This window comes from Geotrypetes seraphini, chromosome 8, assembly GCF_902459505.1.
Source record: "Geotrypetes seraphini chromosome 8, aGeoSer1.1, whole genome shotgun sequence".
NCBI classification, from domain to species: domain Eukaryota; kingdom Metazoa; phylum Chordata; class Amphibia; order Gymnophiona; family Dermophiidae; genus Geotrypetes; species Geotrypetes seraphini.
The window spans coordinates 68,681,180-68,703,536 of NC_047091.1; the positions used below are offsets into that span (position 1 = coordinate 68,681,180).

Below are 22,357 nucleotides of genomic sequence, written 5' to 3' on the forward strand. Positions count from 1 at the left end.
CTCCCATGCCTATGTCCAGCGCCGGGATATCCAAACCTCCGAATACTTGCGTCATCATCAATAGAGCTGGGAAGAAATGATTGACAGTCTGCTAGGCTGGGGTGGACATTAGTGCCGGCGAGGATACGGCTCTAATCACCCCTTTCCTCTTCGTATGTGGCATAGAGGGAAGCGCTGAAAAGTTTCTCTGGAATCGCCAGGTAATGAGGAAATCCAGCAACTGTCGGCTCTTAACTGCGTCTCACACACCGCCGCCCTCTTGGCTACCACTGACTTCCGTTGATTGCTCCGGCCCGGTCTTGAGGATTTATCGATTTTAAGCCTATCAATCTGCCTGCATAACTCTACTAGACTGACCGTCAACCCTGTTAGTTTCCCGTCTTCGTTTCCTGCGTATAGCCTGTTGACTTCCGGTATGTTGTGTATATCCTCTTTGGTAAATACAGACGCAAAAAATGTGTTTAGTTTGTTGGTGATGGCTTTGTCTTCCTTTAGCACTCCCTTTATTCCATGGTCATCCAACGGCCCTACTGCTTCCTTCGCAGGTCGATTCCCCTTAATATATCAAAAAAAACGGCTTGAAGTTTTTTGCCTCCTTGGCTATTTTTTCCTCAAGTCTCTTTTGGCCCTTCTTACCACCTTATGGCTTTTTCCAGTTTTTGTCCGTTTTTGACCTTTTCCATTCCTTAAATAAAGTCGTCTTGTCTCTGATCGCTTCCTTCACCGCTAAAGTGAGCAAGCCAGTTCCTTGTTTTTTTTCCCTCTTGGATCCCTTGTTGATACGCAGTCAGTGTTCCCTCTAAGCGGGCGGGTGTTGTGAGCAAACTTTTTTCACTGTGAGCTAAAAATATCGGGCGCCAGCAAGTTATGAGCCAAATAAATATGTTGCTTTCTACCACAGAACTTCCTTACGTTTGTATGGAATCTATCCCCTTTCAACTTTAGAGAGTGCCCTCTCATTCTCCCTGCCTTAGCTACTAAGTCTATTCCCTTCAGTACCTTGAATGTTTCTATCATGTCCCCTCTCAATCTCCTCTGCTCAAGGGAGAAGAGGCCCAGTTTCTCTAATCTTTCGCTGTACGGCAACTCCTCCAGCCCCTTAACCATTTTAGTTGCTCTTCTCTGGATCCTTTCGAGTAGTACCGTGTCCTTCTTAAAGTACCAGTGCTGGACGCAGTACTCCAGGTGAGGGCGTACCATGGCCCGGTACAGCAGCATGATAACCTTCTCTGTCTCTTCAGTCCAGCATCTGCCCCTTCCATTCACTGTCTGTCTTTCCCTGCCATCTCTCCTCCTGCCCCCCCCCCACCCCCCAATTTGGTCTAGCATCCATCATCTTCCTTCTGTTCCCCTCATGGTCTGGCATCTCTATCCTTCCCTCCCCCCTGTGGTTTTTAGCATATCTCTCTTCTCATTTCCTCCACTCAGATCTGATCATTCTCTGCTCTCTCTTCCCTTTTCTTCTCTGGTCTTCCTTCTCTATTTTCTGCCTCCATCTAAATTAAATTCTTTCTTACTATTTAGTCCCGTTTCCCTCTTTTCACTGTGTCTACACACAGCTTGTCACCCCTTTCCCTCACCCCTCCATTATCTTACTATTTTCTTCCCCCTTTATTTATCTCCTCCTTCCATCCAGTATGTGTTCTTTCCCCACTTCCATTCAGCATCTGCTCTCCCTTCTCAACTAACATCCATCTGCCTTCTGCTCTCTCTCCCTTCTTCTCACTTCCATCATCTGTCCCCTTCTCTCTCTCTCTCATCTCCTCCATTCCATCATCTGCCCCTTCTCTCTCTCTCTCTCCCCCCCCCCAACTTCAATCATCTGCCCCCCTTCCCCTCACCTTTGTGGGTCACTTTCTTTCCCCTGAGGGTGGCTCATGTCACAGGGGAAGCTTTGGCCGAGCAGAACCGCTTGATTGACAGTGGAACTTACTTGATTGATGTCGATGCTGGGGCCCGTTGCCGTTTGAAGGAAAAAAAAAAAGGTGGAAAAAAGGAACCTGTAAAGGCGAGAGGAAGGGAAACCTCCAGGACAGCTGCTTTTTGCCCTCCTTCAGCGGCCCAAGAGTTCAGACCAGCAGCGGCAGCTCTGTATGCTTTTAACTTCGGCACAGAGCTGCCCCTAATCAATAGTTTAGCGCGGTTTCATGAGGCAGCCTCGGGGCCTTTGATAGCCGGCCCGCTTCGATGATGCGATGTGGGCCGTCCTAGCAAAGGCCCCGAGGCTGCCTTATGAAACCGCGCTAAACTATTGATTAGGGGCAGCTCTGTGCCGAAGTTAAAAGCATACACAGCTGCCGCTGCTGGTCTGGAGGTGCGGAGACAAGGCAGGAGGCAAACGCGGTGGAAGGCAGGAGTCCCGGCGAAGGCAGGAGTCTCGGCACAGCGACTGCAACAGGAAGTTGCAAGTCAGCTGACGCCGGCCTTTCGTTGCGGCGGGGACCGAATCCTTCGCGGACCGGCAAGATTTTGTTTGCGGACCGGCGGTTGAAGAACTGTGCTCTACACTGTGTGCGCTGTGACGAGAAACTTGTGCGCTGCGAGGTAATATTTTGAGCGCCAGCGCACCCCAGCGCAGCTTAGCGGGAACACTGTGACGCAGTATATATAGATTTTGCGCTTCGGTGACTGTATCCTTAAAAAGGGACCATGCTTGCTCTAGCGATTTTACAGTGCTTATCCTCTTCTTAATCTTCTTCCCCACCATAAGTCTCATCGCTTCATAATTTCCTTTTTGGAAGTTCAGTGCCTTGGCCGTCGTTCTGGATCGATGTTTTGCCCCTGTGTCCAGGTTGAAGTGGATCATATTATGATCACTGCTTCCCAGCATCCCTTCTATTTCTATGCCTTGTGCCAGTCCTCGTAGTCCATTTAGAATTAAGTTCAGAATTGCATTTCCTCTCGTATTTTCCTTGATGAGTTGTTCCAGGAAGCAATCGCCTACAGCATCCAGGAACTTGGTCTCCCTACTGCAGCCGGAGGTGCCTAGGTTCCAGTCTATCCCTGGATAACTGAAGTCGCCCATGATAACTGTATTGCCTCCTTTGCAGTTGCGTTTAATCTCGTCTGTCATTTCCCCTTCAGCTTCTTCGGACTGCCCTGGGGGTCGGAAGTATATGCCTATCTTCGTTTCTGTTACATTTATTCACGGAATTTTGGTCCATAGAGATTCTACCTTATTTTTCATTTCTGGTGTGTTCTCTTTGGTAGACTCAATTCCCTCTTTGATGTATAGGGCACACCACCACCACCACCACCTTTTTGACCTACTCTGTCTCTGCGGTATAGCTTGTATCCCGGTAGCACAGTGTCCCAGACATTTTCCTCATTCCACCATGTTTCTGTGATGCTGATGATGTCAAGGTTATCTTTTTGTGCCATAGCTTCCTGCACGGTATCCTCTGGGTATACCGTTTCCCGAACCATCGACTCTTGGTCGACTGTTGGCTTTCTCCATCTTCCTAGTTTAAAAACTTTTCAATTTCTTTCTTGATGTTGCTTGGAAGTAGCCTTGTTCCGTCTCCGCTAAGGTGGAGTCCATACTTCCTGTATAGCTTGCTCTTCCCCCAGAACATTGTCCAGTTGCGCACGAAGTGGAATCCTTCTTCCTCACACCAGCGCCTCATCCACGCGTTGACTGCTTGCAACTCCGTCTGCCTCTTCTCGTCGGCCCTGGGTACTGGCAGGATCTCTGAAAACACTACCCTCAGTGTTCTGGTCTTCAGCTTCCCTCCTAGCATACAGAACTGGTCCTTCAGTCTTTCTCTGCTGTAGTTCCTGTTGCTCACGTTGTTTGTCCCCAAGTGGATCACCACCGCCCTATCTTCCTCTTCCACGCTGTCGATGATTCTGTCGATGTGGCTCACTATATCTTTTATCTTGGCTCCAGGTAAGCATGTCACCAGCCGATCCTGTCTTCTATCCCGCCAATACCTTTCAGTTCTAGGCGGTTTATAACAAGATTTGGCCTGGGCATTTCCAGGGAGAATACATGGTTAATAGATGCAGTATGCGTCAGGATCTGTGGAGGGTCGATCAGGTTTAGTTAGATCATTTGACAAATTTCTTAAATAGAAAAGTTTTTAAGTTCTCTCTTGAATGTTTTGTAGTTGGGCGTCATAGTCAGCAGATTGGAGAGGTGGCTCACATGCAAAAGGGAAAACTGAATGGGACAGCAGAGCCCTTGGTAGAAAAAGGAGAAGTTGAAAACCTGGAGTAGATTCCTTCTACATGACTCGCAAACATGGGGAGAATACCCTATTGTCCAAAATAACACATCTATTGACTAGAATAAACTTTATAAAATTACCCTGCACATACTGAAAACAAGCTTTAAAAGCAAGTATTTTCACTCCTCTCAGGACCAATGCCCTATACTGGGGCATGCATATAAGAATGATCAGGGGAATTATTCTCTATCCTTTGAGCAAGTGGCCATTCTTCCCATCCTTCCTCTCCAATTTGACTAGGCAGCTCTCCAAATCACTCCCAAGCATGTCTCCCTCTCCATATCAGGCCCTGGAAACACTCCTAAGCATGATTTCTTCTCCAAGTCAGACCCTGGTCTCATAAGTGATAAAGGCACAATGCAATATCCTGTGCCATCTCACTTCCCCATACCAGAAAGCTTGGTGATCTGCTCATGCTGGTCCTGCAGGGTGTTGCTGATTCGTGCACTGAATTCCGTGATCACTGCCATGTTGGTTGCCAGGCAGTCCATCTCATCCTCCATCTTCTTAAAGTCATTCTTCATCTTACGGATTGTGTCTATGTGCATGGGAGAGAAAGAAAGGAAATGCCATATCAGCCTAACAACTAGTCACTAATGAAGTTCTCGGGGATAGAGGTGATACCTCTAGGGCAGTGGTTCCCAAACCTGTCCTGGAGGACCACCAGCCAGTCAGGTTTTCAGGATAACCCTAATGAATATGCATGGGGCATATTTGCATGCCTGTCACCTCCATTACATGCAAATCTCTCTCATGCATATTCACTAGGGTTATCCTGAAAACCCGAATGGCTGGTGGTCCTCCAGGACAGGGCTGGGAACCACTGCTCTAGGGGGTCAAGGAATCTTTAAAGATAGGCCCAATAGGTGGGGAGGAAGGGAGCTGATTTTATAGTGAAAAACCAGAAAAGGTGAGGTTGTATTTTTGTTCTGTATTTTGCATGAATGGAGTGTGTTATTTGCTTTGTCTTCTAGGCTTTGCTCTGTTTGTCTTCTTACAGTTGGATACATTTTCCAGAACTTCTGCTTTTTTTTAATACTGCTTTGCTTTTATTAATAAAATCTTGTTGAATTTAAAAAGAAAAGATAGGCCCAGTATCTGCATACTACAATGAAGATGCCATATGAGAAGGCTTTGACTTATATTGTTCAAATTAAAAAAAAAAATCAGGTCTAGGTTGGCACAAGAGGAAGAAGTAACTTGAAGTGCAGCTAGCTGTTCATTTCCTCCTCTTGGCGCGCAATCTCTGGGGCCGATGCAGAAAGCTTCCCACACAATTACTGCAGGATAGTAATGCAGAAAGGGTTTTAGTGTGTGTTAACGTGTGAGGAAATCTTTACTGCACATTGCATACAAATGCAGTAAATTTGCTATCCCACAGCACATACAATTAAAAAAAAATAAAAAGTTGTGGACATATGGCTACTGCATGAAAATTTACACCAGATCTGGGGCAGTGTAGAAGGGTTGGTTGAGAGATGTATCAGAGTGGGTTTGTGAACTACACTATAGTAGAGTCCCCCAATGGGAAGAAAATCACTAATATATATTATCTAAATATTCCCATATACTTAAGAGAAGGTGTATAACACCAGTAATTCAACTATACTTAGGAAGAGACCTCAGTAACGGAGCCCACGTACAGTCGTTTTTCATAGACCGAAATTTCAACGTGGTTGTATGCTCCTTTGCTCCAATCATCGGTCTCCTTCCCACGTGTATTCTATCCTCTATTCTAACTATCTTATAAATATTTTAAAGAGAGTATAGATATTTATTATTAATATTTGTTTTTTATTATTTCTTTTTTTATTTAATGAAACATCCTCTTAACTTTTACTTTAAAATGATCATAATTCATCTAATATAATAAGTCAGGTGTCTACACTCACTCTTTAGAGACCAAACTGACATCATTCATACATTTCTAATTTCAAATTGTTGTTAAACATTCGGTGTTCATCAATAATATTTTTGAAAAAAGTACTTAGCTTTCTTATTTAGCTTTTGACTTTCATTTTTTAGCAGCGCTCGTATATCATGTGATACCAACGTGGCCAGCGTTTCGTAGACTTAAAAATTTCGGTTGAAATTTCGGTCTATGAAAAACGACTGTACGTGGGCTCCGTTACTGAGGTCTCTTCCTAAGTATAGTTGAATTACTGGTGTTATACACCTTCTCTTAAGTATATGGGAATATTTAGATAATATATATCAGAGTGGGTTTGCCATACAAGATAATTTTTTCCTTTTTTGAAGATGGTGGCATTGAAGACAAGAGTGAGCGGGCATCATTCCTGCCTCTTAATGGGGAGTACCTAGGGATGGGAGGGAGTACCAAGGAATGGGGGGAGTACCTAGGAATGGGAGGGAGATGAATGCCATTAGACCCCCAAGGATAATGTTTTTTTAGTGGGGGAGGGGGTGATGTTGCTAAACACAAGAGAGTGGGGGGTAGGGAATACCTGCAGAAGGGTTTGGGTGAGTAGGAGTGTGCCAATGGATGGGTTGGGCAGAAGGGGTGGGAGATCAGAGGTGATTAAAACTGGAAATTTTTAAGAAAATGTCACCAATCGTGGCTAAGGCACAGGGACATTATTTCCTCTACCTCCTCTACTCTCTGGCACATTCTCATATTGTTCATCAGCTCTACTATACCATTCTTAACTGCTTAAATTTTGACTTTCATATCTTAGAATCACTACCCAAAGTCCTCTCTCGTATCAGCATTTCAGGATCCAGACTTACCACTTTACCACATGCCATGGCCTTCTTTGATTTTTTTGTCACTTGCATTACCTGCCACAATCATCTTTGGTGCCACATGTGTCTCAACCATATCCACTCTGTTGGCAAATTCTTTAAAGTACACTATTTCACTTCTTGCTGCCAACATTTGCTGAGTCTCTACAGCTTTTTGGAAACTTAAGCCACCACGAAAGGGGCTCAGAGTCAGGAGTGATATGGTGCTTGAAATCAAACTTCAGGGATGGAGGGTCTCCTTTTACCTTATCGTCTGGGTGGGTGATGTCATTTCCTCTCGCATATATGTTTATTAAAATAATATCAACATAAGAGACAATTGCCTAATAAAGTCTGGGCAGCCATTTTGAGAATCTTCAGACCAACATGGTGTGTGGCTCTAGCAGTAGCAGGGGCAGGAAAGAGTTGGCCTCTTTCCTGCTCCTGAAGAAGCCACTAGACCACTGGGGTCAATGGGAGAGTTGGACGGCAGGGGAGGGGAGACATGGATGGATGGCAGGCAGAGTGGGAGGGACAGATGGTGGATGGATGGCACAGGAAAGGGGTCAGGGGTATAGCAAAGGGCCCCACCTTCCACACCAGTGTTGGGGAAGCAGGTTGGGTCCCATGTTTCCTGCATCTCCCTCTCTTCACTCTTGGCTGGCTGGCTTCAATGTTCAGAATCAGCAGCAACAACTGCTACAGGCTGCCTGTCAGTAACTCGGAAATCTCTCCTCTGCCACTATTTACAACTTTCTGTTTTTGTCGGGGCAGAAAGCGGCAGAGGAGAGACTGATGACCAGAGGGTCTGTGACCAGTGTACCGGGGAAGTTCAGGCTGACAGGGGCTGGTGGAGAGACCAGTGAAAAAGATCAGTGATGACCAGCGGAAGAATCCAAGGAATCAGTGGGGCCAAGAGGCCGGCACAATGGTGTCCAGGACTGGTGGGGACCTGAGAGGCTGGCAACCAGAGTGACCAGTAGGGCCTAGAGTGAGTGACTGGTGGTGACCAGAGGGACTGGCTACCAGCACATCCGGTCCGGAGTGACTGGAACGGCAATGACTGGAATGATTTTTGGTGGCCCAAGAGACCAAGAAGGTTGTGTGAAGAATAGAAGTGTAAAAGCAGTGCCTGGAAAACCAGAAGCACCTGGGAGTAGAGAGGTGAAGGACAATGACTGCTCGGCCCATTCACAGTATGTCTGTTGGATTTTGGATTTAGATCACACCTTTTTCAGTAATAGCTTAAGGCAAGTTTCATTCAGGTACAATAGGTATTTTCATCATCCTGATTCAATGGATTTCAAAGAGCAACAGTGATATCCTGGTTCTTGGCCTGCAGCTCTAGGAACACAGAGTAAAGCGCGTGGGACAACCGCACGCTGACAAAGCCACTCAGACAAATGCGCACAGGACGTCAGCACGTTGGATTAAAACTTAACTTTAAAACACTCCGAGGGTTTTATTTGGGGGGGAACCCCCCACTATACTTAGAAGTGTTGCTGCTGCCGTTGGGGGTTTTTAGGGGAGAACCCTCCCATTACAGAGGAAAGTGTAATTTTTCCCTCTTTTTTAGGGAAAAATTACAGTTTCCTCTCTAAGTGAGGGGGTCTCCCCCATGGCAGCGGCAACACTTCTAAGTAAAGTGGGGGTTCCTCCCCAAAAAAACCTTCAGAGCACTTTAAAGTTAAGTTTTAATCTGGCACGCTGACTTCCTGCGCGCATTTGTCTGAGCGGCTTTGTCGGTGTGCGATTGTGCCGGTGCTTTTGACTCGTCACCGCAGCTCTATTAAGTACAACTAATACAGATAGAACATATTATCTATATTAGATGTACCTAATCTTTGGTAACTCATCCCCTTACTAAAGGCTAGCAGAGCTGCAGCAAGATGACCATTTGGCAACCTACCAAAAATGCTAAGGTTTATGGTTGCTAGTAACCTCAGGATTTTTGGTTAGTGCTGCCAAAATATCACTGTTTACATGGCCAAAAGAAGATACTGTACAGGCAACCTAAGTATTAAAATATTTCCATATGACGTAGCGCTGGAAAAGGATTCTTTCTTTCTTTGGGCTTTAATCTAACTTTTGCACTGGGATGGGAAGTGACAGTTGGGCCCTGGGGCGCGTAGCTGTTTGGTTGGGCCACTCCACCATGCTTGGAGGTGTCTCTCTGCATTTTGGGGTCACTTTCCTTTCAGTACGGTCCTCTTACCTCTAGTGGTCAGGATAATATTGTCTTTAAACGTTGGGCTCAGAAGGGACTTTGCAGCTTGGGGCATTTTCTTACGGCTGAGGGCCGTCTTTCTCCCTTTCCGGCTCTCAGGTATCCTGGTCCTTGAGTGCTACTGATCACTTTGCCTATTGGCAGTTCTCTCATTATATAGTTCCCCTGCCCGGGTATTCTCTGATATTTTTTTGATACTCTGCAGGATTTCTTTCTTGATGCCCATTGGAACTGGCTTTCGGTGTCTCAATATCACCGTAGGCTGGTGGTTCTGCAACCTCAGAGGGACTACCAGCAGCTCTTGTCCTTATGGACTCGGGATTTGGGTAGCTGGCCTCAGTTGGCATCTTTGTCTCCTTTGGTGCAGCTGATTCCCAGGGTGGTGCCAAGTGCTGAGCTCCAGGAATGTCAATTTCGAGTTCTCCACAGAGATTATATTTCCCAGAAGCAGGCCTTTCATTTTGGGTGTGCCTAAATGTCTAAAACATCACCGGGTTGAAAATTCTCTGGCGCATAGCCTATGGTCTTGTCCACAGATTGCTGCCTTCTGGCTGGCGGTCCGGCAATACTTACAGACACTGGTGGGTATACCCTCCTGACTTTTTCTTGCAAAAGGCCATTTAGGGGGGCTTGCAGCAGGGGATAATTTGCTTCTTCACAAAGGCTACATAGTGGGGAAAAAATGTATTTTGAATCACTGGCTTCAGGACTCCCCACCCACCATTTGGTACTGGTGCAATAAATTTCATCTTTTAATGGTATGGAAATCTAAGTCAGCCCAGTTTTCCAGACACTGGAGCAAGATTTTTCTGTCCGCTTGGTCCTTTAACTTAGACACCTTACTCCCTACTATTAGGAGTCAAATAGTAAATAGATTGCGGAAGCCAGCGGTACTTTTGTTACCTGTTGTTTGAGGCCTGGTTGGGGGGTTGGTGTGGGCTGGGGGTGGGGCAGATTTTCAGTGGGGTAGTTGTTTGGCCGAGTCTGGGTTATAAGAACCCAAACCCGGACTCTGATAGTCTCATTCTGTTGTACCCGTTAGGTATTGTTGTATTCTTTAATTGAAAATGCTGTATCTGTTTATATTGTTCTTAGTATTATTTTTAAAATAAACTGTTTTGAAAAAAAAAAGAAGAATCCCCATATATTTTAAGAATACTGCAAATATTATTTTGTTCAATATGTTGGTTTTCTGTACATTGTTTTGATTTTTTTTTATACATAATTTCCTGGAGTGCATACAGTGTGCATAAAACAATCAGTAAGAGAAATACTGTCCCATTTTAAAAAATTGTGGTGCTTATACAGGGGGGGAGCAGTATTCTTTTTAAGCTGTACCAAACATCCAATATCTGAATTTTATTCAGAGTAGCTATAAACTACATATGAATAAGTAGCGAAAGCATGAAGAGAATGGCATTCTTTCCAACTTCCCTGAGAGTGAGTTAGTGTGTGGGGGGTGTGGGGTGGGGGGGGGTGTCCAGATGTTTCAGCCATCCTGCTATGGCTTTCTTCAGGATGGCTAAAATGTCAGTTCTACCTACCCAGACACTCAGGTTCATAGCATGTTTGTGTAAGACACATCCTAGAGTTTATAGGTGACAAGCTATTGTCCACCTCAATATTACAATATTGATTAGTGCTTTTCAAGTTTATTTAAAGAGGTCTTTATATTATACTACGGACAAAGAATCAAAAATTGTGCCTAGATTGTATTTTGTAAATGATGTGTGCTGTGTAAATCATGACTGTGTTTCAAGCAAACTTGGCCCCCTGAATATGTCCACATGCAGGTCACATAAAAACATAAATGCCTTCTTCTAATTAAATTAGGTGCAAATCCAGCAGTGCAGAGTATTAGGATATTAGGATGGAAGGAGGAGAGTGCAAAATATCTTTATATGCAGATGAAAATTAATTGATAGTAACCTGTATCAGTCCAGAACCTAGCCTGGAGATAGGATGCACCTGAAAAAATTCAGAGCTATGGTTGCTTCTTAGGTTTTAAGGTCAATCTTTCAAAAACTTGAGCTGTTGAGGGGATAGAGCTTTGGTTCATTTGATTTGTCTAGCAGGAAGAAAAGGAAGGTGAATTTGTTCTTACTTGCTAATTACCTTTCCTTGATTCCTGCTAGACCAGCCTGGGGCCTGCCTAAGAAGATTATGAAAATGGTAAGGATTAGTTCAATGTTGGACAGTGTTGCTCTCTTCTCTTACCTATGCTTTTGTGCAATGCCTCATTTTTTGTTATAATTTGTAGCTAGGCACATTGGCAGTGCCCTTCTGAGTTTTCTTTTTAGTGGCTTGTACAGAGAGAAATTAGATCTTGTATGAGAATTTTTGCTTCCCGTAGTCCCTCCAGACCAGTCCAGACACTTGGGTTATGCCCTCCTAGCAGCAGATAGAGAAGGCACATCAACTTTTAAGAATCCTATATCTGCCTTGTGCAGTCCTCAGGCAGTCAGTATTTCCATACCAAAGTAGGGTGAAATGACCTTTAACTACCCTAAATTTGTATGCTTTTAACAAACTCGGTACAATTCATATATTAACAACATGCTCTCTGAAAAAGAAGGCTAAACCCATAACAGAATCATAATAATTATGAACCAGGAGGGTCTGATCTTTCCACACACTACCTTCATACTGAACACCACCTCAAACTTCGTTTGCATCATAAAACCAAATCAGTAAAAAAATATCCTCAAAGAATATCACCTGAGTCTAACTGATGTCCTGGAATATGAGAGGTAATAGTGGATAAGACTGGGGGTAATAGTGGATAAAACAATGAAGCTGTCGGCACCAGTGCACAGCGGCCTCAAAGAAGGCGAATAGAATGCTAGGTATTATTATCAAGAAAGGTATTACAGCCAAAACGAAATAAGTTATCCTGCCGTTGTATCGGGCGATGGTGCGCCCGCATCTGGAGTACTGCGTCCAATATTGGTCGCCGTACCTTAAGAAGGATATGGCGATACTCAAGAGGGTCCAGAAAAGAGCGACACGATTGATAAAGAGTATGGAAAACCTTTCATATGCTGAGAGATTATAGAAACTGGGGCTCTTTTCCCTGGAAAAGAGGAGACTTAGAGGGGACATGATAGAGACTTACAAGATCATGAAAGGCATAGAGAAAGTGGAGAGGGACAGATTCTTCAAACTTTTGAACACTACAAGAACAAAAGGGCATTCGGAAAAATTAAAAGGGGACAGATTCAGAACCAATGCTAGGAAGTTCTTCTTCACTCAATGGGTGGTGGACACCTGGAATGAGCTTCCAGAGGACGTAATAGGGCAGAGAACGGTACTGGGGTTCAAGAAGGGATTAAATAATTTCCTGAAGGAAAAGGGGATAGAAGGGTATAGATAGAGGAATACTATACAGGTCCTGGACCTGATAGACTGCCGCGTGAGCAGACTGCTGGGCATGATGGATCTCTGGTCTGACCCAGCAGCGGCACTGCTTATGTTCTTATGAGAGACAGAGGGGGAGAGGGAAAGAGAAAGAGAATGAATGAGGGAACAGGATAAAATACAAATTTAGTGAGACAGAAGGAAAAAGATTCCACCATATTCAACATTAATGTCCCTGTATCCAGGTTATCTGCAAGAGTTACAACAACTGAGAAGGTGAACTCAAGTTCCTATGGTTTTTCAGGAACTTGCAACATCCACCCTAATGAGCAAGAAGCAGCTGTTGCTCAAGTGCTAGGAGAATGCAAACTGCCTCTGCACTAGTCAACAGCTTATGGTGGCAACAAGGAGCCCTTTTGCTGCCTGGGGATGTGTGTACACTCAGGACACGAGAACATCCTGTGCCGTTTGTGCATCAGTGACATGGGAACATTTCAACATCTATGCTTCAAAAGTGCACAGCTTCTTATGGCCAGAAAGACAGAGGGCCCAGATGCACTAAAGCCAGTGATCATCGCTAAACCTGTTTTGATAGCTTTAGCGACGTGTTTTTCCCCTCAATTACCTATTTTCTGATCCAGCCATGCAAATTAGCAAAAGCCCATGCAACTAGCCAAGCAACTGATGCAGTGACATCGTTTTGATTATGCACAAAAAAAAGCAAGGGTTTTAGCGATCCGAAAAGACCGACAGGTCTGCCTGCCTTTTTTCTTTCCTTTTTTTTAATGGCACAGATATTTTGCATGTGTTACACATGCAAAATATCTGTCTCATAAAAAAAAAAAAAATGAAAAAAGCCCTCTCCCTCCTGTCATGCAGAACCCCCCTCTCCTGCGGCAGCAAAACAGCAGGAGGGATGCCCACTCCCTCCTGCCACCGGCCAGCGCCAGGCGCCCACCAAGCATCCCCTACCCTTCTCCCTCCCAAAAAAATGGCAGGAGGGATACCCAATCCCTCCTGCCACCAGAGGTCCGTACGCCCCATAACTTTCAAGGAAGTTGGGAGCAGGAGGGATGCTCAATCACTCCTCCTCTAAGGCCCACCTTTCCACAATGGCAGGCCTTCCCCTCCCCGGTGCAGACTTAAACTCCTCCCCCTTGCATCTTGGGATAGAGCAAGAAGCCTAAGGCCCTGATTGGCTCAGATGCCTAAGGCCCCTCCCCCTGTAACACATGATGCACCGGGGAGGAGAAGGCCTGCTTTTTTGGACAGACGGGCCTCAGAGAAGTGACTGAGCATCACTCCTGCTCCCAACTTCCTTGAAAGGTACGGGGGTGGGGGTTGGGAGGACCCCTGGTGGCAGGAGGGAGTGGGCATCCATCCTGCTGTTTCGCTGCCACGGGTAGGGGGTGATCGGCAAGGCAGGAGGGAGGGAGGGAGCGTCCTTCCTGCCATTTTTTTCTCAGGAGGGGGTGGGGGGGTGCATGCATTTCTCCTGCCGATTTTCGCTAGCGGGGGGATTCCTGGTGCCATGTTCATCGGATTTCCTGCCCCGATCAGATGAGTGGCAGGAGGCTGCTTTTGGGGCTTGCCCTCCCTCTCAGCTGTTCAAGCTTCCCCTGATGATTTTGCACATGTGTGAAAATTGCTCTCACAGCGATCAATCAGATGGGAGAGTTGGGGATTACGGCTAACCTCCACGTGGATAATTTGCATGCAAACGTTTTAGTGCATCAATAGTTTTTTTTTGATCGGAGCGGACCTACACGGCCTTACTGATCCAATTTAGAGCATCTAGCCCGGAGTTATGCTCTTTTAACCCATTTTCCAGTGTTCTCAAACAAACATTAATTTTAGTCTGAACAGCTGCCAAGAGAAGCAGACTGCAGCAAGAGAAATATGATACCTGTAGCAGAGATAAACTTGTTGTAGTTTTCGTAAACAAGTGTCTGCATGTCACTGTCCAGGGCTCGGATCTGCTTCACCATGTCTGCCTCACAGTCCATCAGCTGCGGCAGCGGGCACTCCTTGCGAAGCTGGAGGAAGAAGACAGATAGTTAGATGTCTAAGTCAGGCATTTTTTGTCCTCTGGCTAGGTCACTGAGAACTGAGCAAGTTGGGCCTGCTTTCATTTGTAGTTCTCTCTCGGAACCACAGTTTACAAGTTACAAGATTATTTAAAATTTGATTTGATAAATTGCCTAAATGAAGTTTCTAGGCTGTTTACAGTTAAAATAGCAAAATGCTTCACAATAACCAACACATTTAAGAAAATTAACATATTGACTTACTAGAACAAGAGGATAGGAAGGGAGAGCTACAAAATGGGATAGAAAAGAAACAAATAGGGCAAAAACAGGCTTCAAATAACCTCCTGTGGAATGCAACCAACATGTCTGGCAATAGTCCTTGGCTGATGGCAAACCCCATGAGCCTCGTCGTAAACCAGACCTACTTCCCTCGAAGGTTCCAGGGCAGCCAGCCTGGACTCGTGACAAATGAAAATTCCCCTTCTGACTGAAGCCCTCTCAATTACCAAGTCCCTAGGACACAGGAGGCCATACTAATGACACCAGTCAAGAATAATGCCAGAGGGGAGGCAAGGCATCCCCTTGTAACTAGACACTACTCTGTACCCGGGCCACGAAGTGACAAATGCCTGTCCCAGCGCCCCAAGGAGAAACAGTAACAGCCTCAGACACCGAGGTAGCTCCCAAACACAACTCCACGCTTGCCCAAGGCGCAACCCGGGAGACTAAAACCGTGTAGACACAACTCCGCAGCCGCATCGGATGTGCGGGAAAAACAATGCACCCTCCGGCATCAGCACCACGTCCCCCGAACAACCGGCCGCACATCCGGCTAACAACCCGGCACTGATGCACCCAGTACTTACATGCTCCCGAACTCCCGGAAGGCAAAGGGAGAAGTGCTCATGCTGCAGCGCACAGAAATTGTGCCGGCATCTGGGGTCAGGCTTCTTCTTCTAAACCTCTGACCATAATCTCCACTGAGGCCTGCCTCCTTTTCCTTCCTCACCGGCAGGTAGGGTGGGGAAGGGACCCGGGTGGGTCCAGGTATTGCCCCTAAAGTTGGCTCAATCTGGCCAATATACCTAGGCTCCACTGAAGCTGCAGCAAGAGGACCAAAAATAGCCTTTCGACCTTAGGAGCTGAAACCAGGAACCAGAATGAAAACTACCATCCAACTTGCAGAAGATAGAGAATACTGATTGGCCAGGAGGATGTGCATCCATGATATACCTGAGGTCAATTCGGTGCTCTCTATCTCCCCCTGATGGTTGATGGACGTTATCCCACTAGTCTCTGGATTCATCTGCTGTTGAAGACAAGAAAGCTTTAATGTTATGTTGAATTCTAAAATAAAATAATGAAAAAGATGTCCTAAACTGCTACACCTCTTATAATAAGTCCAAACAGCAACAGTATTTCATGTGAACAAGCCACAATGTTACATATAAATCTGTAGAAAAAAAGCAGATAATGCCACAAAAATAATATGGAAGAAAAAGTAGGAATTCAAAGGCTTTAGAAAACCGAAACAAACGTGTAAATCAAAAGTGATGCTATGGTACAAACACGGTGAAAAATCATTGCTGCTCTTTATGAACATAAAGTGACATTCAGACTAGAAGTGTGCATGGGGATGGGGACAACAGGAAACCGACAAAAATCCACAATGATTGGGCCAAGCAGAGAGAAGATATAAAATGGGGAGAAACCCAGGTGGTTACAAACAAAAAGCTCAGGGTGCCAGATCCTAGATCAGGGGTGTCAAAGTCCCTCCTCGAGGGCCGCAATCCAGTCGGTTTTCAGGATTTCCCCAATGAACATGCATGAGATCTATCTGCATGCACTGCTTTCATTATATGCTAATAGATCTCATGCAGATTCATTGGGGAAATCCTGAAAACCCAACTGGATTGCGGCCCTCAAGGAGGGACTTTGACATCCCTGTCCTAGATCCTTCGTTCTAACTGAGCTAGAAGGCCAAAGGGAGCATAAGGCAATGTCTGTGTCAACCAATAAATGCATAAAAATAAGGAAATGGTAAATGGACGATATTTTTATTATTTTGACTGAACTGAAACTCTTCTCTGTCACTGCCCCCTCTCTTTGGAATAGTTTTCCAAATTATTTACGTGAAGAATCAAATCTTAATAACTTTAAGACAAAGCTAAAGACATTTCTCTTCCTTGATGCCTTTGAGACTTAACTGTCCTTTTAGGGGCAATTGAGCGAAAATACTATTGATTTTAACAGCAGCCCTCCCTATTGATTTTTTCCCTAATTGTTCTCTTTTACTTTGCCTAATGTAGTTCTTGCCTTTTACCTTTTGTTCTTGTTTGTCTTTGTTTTTAATAGTTTTAAAAAGTTTTTATAGTTACAGTTTGGGGACGTATTGTAACCTCAAACTTGTATTTTAGTTAAAGTTTGTTTTCTGTTTTTACAAATTTGTACACCGCCTAGAAGGCTGATTGGGCGGTATAAGAAATTTTAAATAAACTTGAAACTTTCATACCTATAAGACATTTACTCTAAAACTCAATTTAAAAAAAAAGTGTTGTTTGTTTTTTTTCTTTTGATTATGAAGACCTCATTAGTAAAACTACCAATCCAAACACCCTTCTCCACATCCAAAAGCCAAATGTTTGTAATGCTTATTAAAAAAAAATTGTCTTTTCAGGTCATAGATCAAGCTAAAAGGCTATACATTGTTATTAAAAAATAAAACAAAGACCAACGAAACATGTTTTTAGCACTTATCAGTATATCTTTGTTGGGGTTACAGAACAAAGTCTGTTGAATAGGAAGTATGATTTTTATCGTTATTCCAAAGTATGAAACAATTATTTATACATGTCCTAGTACACCTGATGGTACTGGTACTAGCTCCATAGTACAAATGATATTAAAAAAAAATTAAAAACTACACAATAGAGATATTTGTACCCAAAAATGATGAAAATTTGCATTAAAAAAATGACATCGCGTTTTTATGTCATTATGGCCCCCTTTTATCAAGCCACAGTAGTTTTTAGTGAGGTAAATACTCCAACGCTCATTCAATTCCTATGAGCGCTGGAACATTACTTTGCTTGCCAGTGCTAAAACTCTCTACCGCAGCTTGATAAAAGGGGACCTATATCTGCTTCTAGTTGGCTGCAAAGCCTCCTAGTGCAAATCCTAGACGTACATCAGGAGCTATGACTACTGGTCCAGTTATGGCCTGAATCAAAGTATAGGTCAGGAGCAATGAGGAATCAAAGTAGGCCTTAAATTTCTTATTGAAACATTTTCCGTGTAGTTTGCCGATCCATAAAAAGGGAGGCAAGCTCATGTTAGGTTCCAAAAAATTTCAATCCCCTGATGGGTTTTATTAGGCTGCAGCATCTGAACAAAGTAGCTGTTTTGTGTTATGCAGACTGTGACACTCTGAAGGTGACCTCCATTCAGCTGCCTGTAAGTTTCAAATCAATAGAGATTCAGCTGAAAAATTTTGAATGATTTAGGTTGAATGTTCACACAAAATTGTATTCAATTTGGAGAAGGGTCGAGTATGGACAATTTTCAAAACTGGTCCATTTGACATGGAATAACCCTTCTGTTAGTTCCTCCCTTCCTGGAGCATCTACTTTCAAGTTTCAAGTTCAATTAAAAATTTGATTAAATTGCAATATCAAGTTTCAAAGCGATGTACAATTTATATGAAAAAAATAAGGGGGGACAAATAACACAAAGTCAAATACAGAGACGAACATATACAAAAGATAAGAGTGTGTGTGGGGGGAACTACAATAAATTAAATAAAAGAAGAACAAAAAGGAAATAACATAAGGTGGGGAGTTTTTTAAATTATTTTATTATTCCCATTAAAAGAGGCCTTTTATTATTCCCATTAAAAAAGTTTTAAGAATCAAACGCATCTTTATACAAGAAACATTTTAGCATTCCATTGAATCTATTAAGGGTTTTTTTCTTCCCTAAGCTATGCCAGCAGTGAGGTCCAGATCTGGGGAGCCGTGACCAAAAAGACTGCTTCCCGTCATGTGTTTATAACTCTTTAAGGACAGAACGGAGAATAGATTTTTATCTTCTGATCTTAAGGTTCTTCTTGGAGTATATGGAATAAGATATCTTTCTAAGAAGAACGTGGCTTTAACTGTTAGAACTTTGAAAATTAATAAGGCTAATTTGTAAGTATATCTATATGTTATGGGTAGCCAGTGAGCTTTTTGAAGGAGAGGGGTTACGTGATCAAATTTTCTTGTTTTAGTGATGATTTTTATCACAGTGTTTAGAATTATTTGCAGTTGCCTTAGTTCTTTTAGTGTAATTCCCTTATATAATGAATTGCTGTAGTCCAATTTTGATATTACCAGCAAATGAATTAGAATATTCAAAGAAGACATGTCGAGAAAGGTAGCTATCTGCACCGGTATTCGAAAGCTGTTCACCTACTTGAGTTCTTCTCATATTACCATACCATAATTGTATTTGACTCTGACCATGTCATGATCATATGCTATTTGTACTTGTATCCTAACCTATGGTCTTCTACTGAATTTCTTTTAACCGCATCAAACTTCATGGTGTATGTGGTATAGAAATATTAGACCTATGGTCTTCTACTGAATTCTTTTTAACTGCATCAAACTTCATGGTGTATTGTGGTATACAAATAAAATTTTATGTTATGTAATTCATATCATCCAAGTACAGGTCTTGCTTATTGCGGGGGTGGGGTGGTGGAGGGAAAAACACCTTATTAAGGAACTTAATTACTAGATGATGAGTGCAAGACTGTTGGGCAGACTGGATGGACCACACAGGTCTTTTATCTGCCATCATTTACTATGTTACTTATTACTATATAAGGGCAAATTGATGAACTAGTCATAAGAACTACCAAGGACAGCTGAGCCTTCCTTAACCTGCACTCAGTTCATGTTCCTTAAGGGTCCCTGGCACTGAAGCCATCTCTGTAGGTACTTGAGCCAATATTGAGCAAACTTAAGGTTACCATATGGCTCCAGAAAAAGGAGGACGGATTGGAACATCTGGATTTCACGTCCATTGAAAGCAATGGAAAACAATGTCTCAGTCTATCCTCCTTTTTCTGGAGCCATATGGTATAGGGTTACCAGACATGTCTGGGGGTCCATCCGGGTTTTGAAAAGAAATTATGTCGGAAGGGGGCATCCGCGCACACGGTGATGTCACATCCGTGAATGCGTGGATGCCTTCCTGCCTGACAAACAGGCAATGGGGAGGGGGCGGGAGAGAGCTGAGGAGTAATGGGGCGGGCCTGAAGGCAGGTCTAAGAATGCAGACTTTACTAATGTAAAATCTGGTAACCCTAATCAAACTCCCTGGGATGTGCTGCCTGGCATTCTACGATTCTGTGATGGGAGACTGAACTTTAAGAAAATGTTGAAAACGCAATTATTTGTCGATGCCTTCCTGTGCTAATGCTATTCTCCGCTAATGCCTTCCTGTCCTGTAAATGATTTTATGGGATTTTGTTTTCATCTTGTAGGATGAATTTAAAGAAGATTTTGATAATGATACCCTCTTCCTGTGTTTGTCTTGTTGAAACATGTTTAGCATCTGTTAAATATGTATGCATATAATTTTGTAACCCGCATAGTTATTATGCGGTATATAAATTTTAAAATTTTTTTTAAAAAAAATTGGGTTTAGCACCCCCAATCATTTGGAAAAGTTGGGACTCCCTGGTCTTGTTCAGACACTGAGGGTCATCTCTATGGTGCTTGAGCACATTCAGTATGAAGAAAACACCAGACCTTCTCTGTCTCCAGGCCGGGTAGATATGTTGACTGGCACCCACACCTCCCCAGTCTTTTTGAAAACTGTTCAGCATTGTGGGATGTCCCTGCGGGACCAGGGCGAAGTAAATCTACCCGACTTAGAAGGAGCAGCAGAATACCCTAAGTCAGACCAGCCCCTCTTCTTCCGCGTCCCAGCATCCACGTTATGTGACATCACTACGCCCGCCGGGGGGGGGGGGGAGACGGCTTATTCCCCCCCCCCCCAGTGCTCACCTTGTGGAGGAAGAGCTCCGGGTTGAAGTGAGCCCCGTCCACGTCGGTGGGGTCCAGTGGGTCCTTTTCCTCCCCATTGGCGGGGAGGCCGTAGTAGAGCTTCAGCATACCGTGCGCCTTCCGCTTTCGCCCGGCCTCCTCCTCCTCATCCGCTGCCTCGTCCCGCACCTCCGGGAGCTGCCCAGCCCTGCCGGAGGACGAAACCGCCATCTTCTGTCCGCACTTCCGGAACAATAAAGTTCCCGCGCTTCAAACTACTGGGGGGAGGGGGGGAAGTGAAACGAAAGCACAAAGCCTGAAAAAGAGAGGGAGGAAGAGATTGGGGTGGATTTGTGCAGAGTGTCAGTAAAGCTCGCTTGAAGTGGGGTGTTTTGTTGGGTTTTTTAAGCGGTTCCTCCGGCGTCCAGCAAATGGGGGAGGCGGCGGCAACAGTTAGAAGGAAAATGAGTTAAAGGGGATGGGGCTTGTATACCGCTTTTTCTGTCTGGTTACATATTTTAGACAGGTACCTGGAGCAGTGAAGTGTTAAGTGACTTTGTCCAGAGTCACAAGGAGCTGTGGTGAGAATCGAACTCGCAACCTCAGGGTGCTGAGGCAGCTGCTCTAAGCACTAAGCCAGTATTGGTTAATAGTCAGGTGAAAGTCACTCAGGGGAAGAGAAAATACCCATAGGGATCTATACCAAGCCCATTTCTTTTTTTGTCTTTCTAGTTGATATTGGGGAAGGGATAAGGTTTGAAGGCTGCAGAGATGCCAAGTCTCACTAATTAGGATGTCACAATCTTTGAACCCCCATTTTCTCTGGTGTGTCACTTTTAGCTGTAAGGATTTGTCATTGGGTGGCATGCTCTTTGAACCCCCTTCTCTTAATAGAAGTATGCCACTTTCAGTCTTAAGGAGAACACTCTGAGCCCGTTCTCTCATTCATCTGGAATAAGCAGAGCAGAACTCAACTGAAGACTCCCACACTGAGCCCCTTTTCTCACTCAGAAGTGTGTCAAGTTCATTTGAAGACTTTAATTCAGAATGTGTCACACTCATTTGACGGCTCATGATACAGCCAATAGGAAGAAATCTAAGCACACCTTCGTTCATATTTTACTATATTCCTTTCCCCTATACCTAGAGAATGACACAAGGACAAATTTTCTCTGTCCCTGCAAATTTTGTCCCAATCCTGTAAGCTCTGTCTAAACCACACAAGCCTTGAACACTTATGATTTTAAAGTGTTTGAGGTTGGTGCAGATGAGGACAGAGCTTGCAAGTATGGGGCAGGGCAGGAAAAGAATTTGCTGGAACAAGAAAATGAGTTCCCAAGGAGACATGGAAAAATTTGTCCCCATGTCATTATCTGTACCTACAAGTACAGATGATCTGAAACCCTGTATACATAATTTTAGTCAGAGTGGAGGGCATTTTTCAGTCTGAAATATTTATGCAGATAACTTAGTTACCTGGGCAAATTCCTTTATTTATTTATACCACTTATATCATAAGTGGTTTACATTCAGGTTCTTTATCATATTTCCCTATCTGTCCCAGTGGACTCAAACTCTATCTAGTGTACCTGGGGCAATGAGGGGATTAAGTGACTTGTCCAGGGTCACAAGGAGTAGTGAGGGATTTGAACCCAGAGCCTCAGGGTGCTGAGGCTGTAGCTCTAACCCAGGGGTGGGCAACAAGGCAGGAAACCAGTCGAGTTTTTAGGATTTTCC

General features: G+C 44.1%; 1 protein-coding gene across 1 annotated transcript in view; it reads right to left on the reverse strand.

Moving 5' to 3' along the window:
- VPS51 (VPS51 subunit of GARP complex) overlaps positions 1 to 21,014 on the reverse strand; it is a 47,722-nt gene extending 26,708 nt beyond the window's left edge. Inside the window, exons 1-3 of the mRNA XM_033956838.1 lie at positions 20,642 to 21,014; positions 14,462 to 14,591; positions 4,621 to 4,767 (exon numbers count right to left, since the gene is read on the reverse strand). Coding sequence (XP_033812729.1) covers positions 4,621 to 4,767; positions 14,462 to 14,591; positions 20,642 to 20,851 — 487 coding nt within the window. The 5' untranslated portion in view covers positions 20,852 to 21,014. The remainder of the gene's footprint in view (positions 1 to 4,620; positions 4,768 to 14,461; positions 14,592 to 20,641) is intronic.
- Positions 21,015 to 22,357: the final 1,343 nt, after the last annotated feature.